General features: G+C 43.4%; 1 protein-coding gene across 1 annotated transcript in view; it reads right to left on the reverse strand.

The window, feature by feature from the left end:
- The window catches only part of fbxo10 (F-box protein 10), a 31,607-nt gene extending 28,979 nt beyond the window's left edge, over positions 1-2,628 (reverse strand). The window contains exons 1-3 of the mRNA XM_024144832.2: positions 2,530-2,628; positions 1,521-1,774; positions 1,165-1,432 (exon numbers count right to left, since the gene is read on the reverse strand). Of these exons, the coding sequence (XP_024000600.2) occupies positions 1,165-1,432; positions 1,521-1,774; positions 2,530-2,607 (600 nt within the window). The 5' untranslated portion in view covers positions 2,608-2,628. The remainder of the gene's footprint in view (positions 1-1,164; positions 1,433-1,520; positions 1,775-2,529) is intronic.
- Between the last annotated feature and the right edge of the window lie 4,688 nt (positions 2,629-7,316).

The following is a 7,316-nucleotide window of genomic DNA, read 5'->3' on the forward strand; positions in this document are numbered from 1 at the left end:
GAGATACTAACAGCATTAACAAATTACTAACAGATATTAACAGATACTAACAGATACTAACAGGCATTAACAGAATTACTAACAGTACATTAACAGATACTAACAACATTAACAGATACTAACAGATACTACACAAGGCATTAACAGATATTACAGATACGATAACAGACATTAAGATACTAATATATTAACAGATACTAAGAGATACTAACAGGCATTAACAGATACTAACAGATATTAACAGATACTAACAGCATACAGATTACGAACAGCATAACAGAATATTAAAGATACTAACAGATTATTAACAGTATTAACAGATACTAACAGGCATTAACAGATATTAACAGATACTAACAGGCATTAACAGATATAACAGGCATTAACAGATATTAACAATATTAACAGAATACTACAGACATTAAGATACTAATATATTAACAGATACATAAGAGATACTAACAGCATTAACAGATACTAACAGATATTAACAGATACTAACAGATTAACATATATAACAGATATACTAACAGCATTAACAGATATTAACAGATACTAACAGGCATTTAACAGATACTAAACAGATATTAAAAGATACTAACAGATCTAACAGATATAACAGATATAACAGATACTAACAGATACTAACAGATACTACAGCATTAACAGATATTAACAGATACTAACAGATACTAACAGTATTAACAATTCTAAAGCATTAACAGATACTAACAGATTAACAGATATTAACAGATATTAACAGGCATTAAACAGTATTAACGTATAACAGGCATTAACAGATACTAACAGGCATTTACAGATATTAACAGATATTTAACAGATACTAACAGATACTAACAGATACTAACAGCATTAGCAGCATTAACAGATATTAACAAATACTAACAGATACTAACAGTATTAACAGATACTAACAGCCATTACATCATCAAGACAACAGCAGCAATCAGTAAGTCCCCTTTAACTAGACATTGTGTCATCAAGACAACAGCAGCCAATCAGTAAGTCCCCTTTAACTAGACATTGTGTCATCAAGACAACAGCAGCCAATCAGTAAGTCCCCTTTAACTAGACATTGCGTCATCAAGACAACAGCAGCCAATCAGTAAGTCCCTTTAACTAGCAAGCAATCAGTTAAGTCACCTTCAGTACCAACTCTGCCTGCTCCTCGTAGACCCCGGGGTGCAGCACCACCCGGTCGTACGACCCAGCTACACCCAACGCCCCCCTCAGCGTCTCCAGCTCCAGGCCCGACCCCACCTGCCACACCCTCCTCTCCTTCCTCCGGCGGAACAGGTGAAGGCAGGCGGAGGGCTGGAGCTCAGGGTGGGCGTGACGGGACCAGGTACGACTGGCGATGGCATGCTGCCTCAGAGCTTCTCTCCAGGATGACGGCTCCAGGTGAGGCCGACTACGGAGACAGACAGACGCACGGGGTTAGAGAAATGTGAACGAAGGACCTTTGTACGTCAGAGAACCACCATCTTCACTACGAGTACCTGGGCCAGTTGGGATGTCGAGGACACTCGGGCAGGCCCAGGCAAAGCTGTCTCCAACGGGTGTTATCCAGGGAGAGGATCAGCTCTCTCCAGGCCCTGCACACCAGGCTGCAGCGGCCCAGCTCTGGGAGGGGGAGGTAGGCCAGGACCACACGCCATACCTCCACCGGGAGGTTGACACCTCTACCACCGCTGCTGCTGCTGCTGCTTCCCCTGCTGCCCAGTGACATGGATCTGATAGGGAGGGTGGGCACCTGGGGACAGGAGACACACAGACAGACTGGGTTGGTTTAGACTAGGCCTATAGACAGACTGGGTTAGTTTAGACTAGGCCTATAGACAGACTGGGTTAGTTTAGACTAGGCCTATAGACAGACAGACTGGGTTAGTTCAGACTAGGTCTATAGACAGACAGACAGACAGACAGACTAGGTTAGTGTAGACTAGGCCTATAGACAGACTAGGTTAGTGTAGACTAGGGCTACAGACCTACACTTCGTTGTGATGGTGACTTCCACTGCCTATATCATGAATGATGACCGTCTTGTATTGGACTTAGTTTAAACTCTGCAGACATAGGCTGTCTGCTCATTCTCCTGGGGAAATGACTGGCCATCGGGACACATTACATTGGATCAGGCCAGCTAACTTCTAACTAACGGCTAGTGTGAGGAAGATGTTACATATGACTGTCTGTCTGTCACTGAGTCGTCATCATCATCATCATCATCATCATCAAGGGAATTGGTACCAACTAGCAACACATCGACGGGGTGGCAACTGGCAACAACATTGGATCGTCGTGGGCGCAACTTATTGTTTCAACATCGGTAACGTTATAAAAACGTTGAATTCTCGGCTGGCTATATTTGTCGCAAAAATAATAGCAACAATTTAGCTACACATCTGCGTTTAGTGGACGTACCTAGTTAGCTAGCAACCCGAATACTTACTAACGTTATACGTCGGATTCACTACATTGTAGACTAGACTATATTTGACATCTTACCCGTGTTAAAGTCCCTTGGATGAAGCCCCGCACATCCCAGTGGCGGTTTTTAACTAGGTATATACTGGTAATAGCCATGCTTCTTGAATATAGCGGAACAACGCCTGGTTCGGATCAAGATTAGAAACACTGTCAGGAATCAGACATTTTTCCTCACTTTACGGCAAGGCAAACCATGGAAACCAACCAGGACGCCCTTACACTGGGCGGGAGGGACGAGGGTGGGCGAGAGAAGAGGAGAGAGAGGAGAGGCTGTGAGACAGAGAGAACTGAGAGGGAAGGAGGGATGAGGAGAGAAAGGAGAGAAGAAGAGGAGAGAGAGAGGCTGAAGACGGAGAGAAACTGAGATGGAAGGGATAAGAAGAGAGACGAAATAAGTTTTTGCTCAAGTGATACCACACAAAACACACACCTAGTGATGCGCATGTTGACTCATAAACCGCAGTCCAAACCGCGGAGAAGGCGGGTCAATAAATATTGTGTGGATGAGGGCGGGTGTGTGGCGAGCGGTCGGGCGGTAGCGAGCGGGCGGGAATAAAGATCAAAATAATACCTTAAAAATCCATAACTGTCTCATTCGTGTGCAATTATATTCGACCAATAAGCTACATTGAGTTTTTCATTTCATTATGTTTGGCTATTTGGATTAGTGCGTAAGCCTTAATAACTTAAGTGCCTAACTGAATGCGCGTCAAGCTTGCCAAAAGCTTTTGGGACAGGTCAGAAAAGTATAAATCGATCCACGGAGGCAAAAATGTACGATGCGAATTACAGGGGGGGCTCCGCTCCCCTCCCCGTTAGCTCCCCTAATAATGCTAATTTAACCATTATCTTTTTTAAAATGTATGGTAAATATGTTTTACAGTGGTAAATATAAAAGTAAACTTCCAAATGAAACGAACACCCCCCCACCCCCACATCTGTGTTATGGTTTAAACCATTTATTAAGACGTGGCTGCACTTGTCGACTCAATAGTGCAACATTTCGGCCTCGGTGAGCTCCTTCAAAACGCATAGATTTTCCTTCTCTACTTCCTCATTTTCGCCATTTTGTTTGTCATGCGCCCTTGATTTAAAAAAAAAGAAGCATTTATTCCAAAACATTATATTATTCATTGATTTATCATTGGTTGATTTTGTCAGTCAGCTGTTTAGAGGCTCATTGGTTTGTTTTCCAGGGGCTTGTGGGTAATGGTGTTCTCCGTACCATTCCATAGACAGAACTACCAGCTGTTTAGAGGCTCATTGGTTTGTTTTGCAGGGCTTGTGGGTAATGGTGTTCTCCGTACCATTCATAGACAGAACTACCAGCTGTTTGTAGGCACATTGGTTTGTTTTCCAGGGCTTGTGGGTAATGGTTTCTTCCATACATTCATAGACAGAACTACCAGACCATTTATTTAACTTTATTATTTTTCTATCGATATTAGATTTTTTTATTTCCTGAATCAACGGATGATGGTCGGACAATATCACTAGACAACTAGCCTACAGCTAGACACCAATATCACTAGACACCTAGTCTACAGCTAGACACCAATATCACTAACAACTAGTCTACAGCTAGACACCATATCATAGACAACTAGCCCACAGCTAGACACCAAATATCACTAGACAGCTAGACACCAATATCACTAGACAACTAGCCTACAGCTAGACACCAATATCACTAGACAACTAGCCTACAGCTAGACACCAATATCACTAGACAACTAGTCTACAGCTAGATACCAATATCACTAGACAGCTAGACACCAATATCACTAGACAACTAGCCCACAGCTAGACACCAATATCACTAGACAGCTAGACACCAATATCACTAGACAACTAGCCCACAGCTAGACACCAATATCACTAGACAACTAGCCTACAGCTAGACACCAATATCACTAGACAACTAGTCTACAGCTAGACACCAATATCACTAGACAACGAGCTAACAACTAGACACCAATATCACTAGACAACTAGCCTACAGCTACACCAATATCACTGACACCAATATCACTAGACAACGAGCCTACAACTAGACACCAATATCACTAGACAACTAGCCACAGCTAGACACCAATATCACTAGACAACTAGCCTACAGCTAGACACCAATATCACTAGACAACTAGCCCACAGTGGACACCAATATCACTAGACACCAATATCACTAGACAACTAGTCTACAGCTAGACACCATATCACTAGACACCAATATCACTAGACAACTAGTCTACAGCTAGACACAATATCACTAGACAACTAGCCTACAGTAGACACCAATATCACTAGAACAACTAGCCTACAGCTAGACACCAATATCACTAGACAGCAATATCACTAGACACCAATATCACTAGACAACTAGCCTACAGCTAGACACCATCTGCATCCAGTGGGTTCTGGGTAAAATCCCTGTAGAAGCCAAGCCAGTAAAATAAGCCATATAACAACCTATGTGTGTTGTAGTAATTGCGTATTTTTTTCTTTCTATAACCTGTTAGTTCATATGCCTTGACACCGTGATATACAGTGCATTCAAACTTTATTATTATTATTTTTTTACATTACAGCCTTATTCTAAATGGATTCAATCGTTTTTCTTCCTTGATCAATCTACACCATAGTACCCCATAATGACAAAGCTTTTCATAGCTGAGCATTCAGAGGTCGAGACAGCAGGTCTCCTCCACGCACAAGCCCGAGGGGCGCAAACCACAGGAAGAGACAGCAGGTCCTCCACCGCACAGCCGAGGGGGCGCAAGACAGACAGGAAGAGACGCAGGTCTCCTCCACTGCACAAGGCCCGAGGGGGGCGCAAGACCAGACAGGAAGAGCACAGCAGGTCTCCTTCACCGCACAAGCCCGAGGGGGCGCAAGACCAGACAGGAAGAGACAGCAGGTCTCCTCCACTGCACAAGCCCGAGGGGGCGCAAGAGCAGACAGGAAGAGCACAGCAGGTCTCCTCCACTGCACAAGCCCGAGGGGGGCGTAAGACCAGACAGGAAGAGACAGCAGGTCTCTCCACTGCACAGCCGGGGGGCGCAAGACAGACAGGAAGAGCACAGCAGTGACTAAACCATTCAAGTCGAGTTTTAGTGAAAAAAGCTGGCACGACGTAACACACCCCTCCTAGGAACGGCATGAAAGAGAATCACAGTGGAATCACGTCAGTGACTCAACCCACTCAAGTGACGCACCCCTCCTAGGGACGGCAAGAAAGAGAATCCCAGTGGAGAGAGGGGAACCGGCCAGGCAGAGACAGCAAGGGCGTTTCGTCGCTCCAGTGTCTTTCTGTTCACCTTCACACTCCTGGACCAGACTACACTCAATCATAATGACCTACTGAAGAGATGAGTCTTTAATAAAGACTTAAAGGTTGAGACCGGTGCTGCGTCTCTCACATGGGTAGGCAGACTATTCCATAAAAATGGAGCTCTACAGGAGAAAGCCCTGCCTCCAGCTGTTGCTTTGAATTCTAGGGACAATTAGGAGGCCTGCGTTCTTGTGACCGTAGCGTACGTGTAGGTATGTCGGCAGGATCAATATCTAGAGATAGGTTAGGAGCAAGGCATGTAATCTTTGTAGGTTAGCAGTAAAAACCTTGAAATCAACCCTTGCCTTAACAGGAAGCCAGTGTAGAAGGCTAGCACTGGAGTAAATGATTGAATTTTGTTGTTATAGTCAAGATTCTAGCAGCCGTATTTAGCACTAACTGAAGTTTATTTAGTGGTTTATCCGGGTAGCCGGAGAGTAGAGCATTGCAGTAGTCTAACTAGAAAGTGACAAAAGCATGGATACATTTTTCTGCATTATTTTTGGACAGGACGTTTCAGATTTTTTGCAATGTTACAAAGATGGAAAAAGCTGTCCATGAACATATTCTTGATTGTTCGTCAAAAGGGAGATCAGGGTCCAGAGTAAAACCATCCACAGAGACAAACTTGATATCTTTCCGATAGATAAGATCTAAACCAGGCCAGAACTTGTCGGTGTAGACCAATTTGGGTTTCCAATCTCGCCAAAAGAATGTGGTGATCGATGGTATCAAAGGCAGCACTAAGGTCTAGGAGCATGAGGACAGATGCAGAGCCTCGGTTCTGACACCATTTAAAGGTAATTTACCACTTCACAAGTGCAGTCTCAGTGCTATGATGGGTCTAAACCAGACTGGAGTGTTTGTATACATGATTTATTCTTCGGGAACGCAGTGAGTTGCTGCGCAACAGCTTTTTCCCAAAAATATTGAGAGGAGGGAGATTCGATATAAGCCAATATTGTTTTATTATTATTTTATTCTGGGTCAAGGTTTGGCTTTTTCAAAGAGCTTTTATACTGCCAACTTTTTAGTGAGTTTGGTACACATCCGGTGGATAGGACCTGTTTATTGTTTCAACACAGAGATGGGCAAGCACAGGAAGTAGCTCTTTCAGAATTTAGTTGGAATAGTGTTCCAGTAGCCACTGGAGGTTTAGAGGCCATTACTATTTTAGGAGATACAGATTAAATAAAACTTGAGTGTCTCCTTGATCCGAGGTCCTGGCAGTGTTTGTGCAGACCAGGACAAACAGAGTTTGGAGAAAAGTACACAGATTCCAAAGAGGAGTCCGTAACTGCTTTCCAATGATCATGATCTTTTTGTCCAAAGAAGTTAATGATTCATCTGCTGAAAGTGATAAAGGTCATAATTTACAAATCTTTTCTTGTTTGTTTGTCTTAGGCTACATGGCTAAAATGGCTTGTTCGCTTAGCTCTAACTTCCATTTCAATGGGACACTTAGCTAGTATAT

This window comes from Salvelinus sp. IW2-2015, unplaced genomic scaffold (assembly GCF_002910315.2).
Source record: "Salvelinus sp. IW2-2015 unplaced genomic scaffold, ASM291031v2 Un_scaffold6071, whole genome shotgun sequence".
NCBI lineage: Eukaryota > Metazoa > Chordata > Actinopteri > Salmoniformes > Salmonidae > Salvelinus > Salvelinus sp. IW2-2015.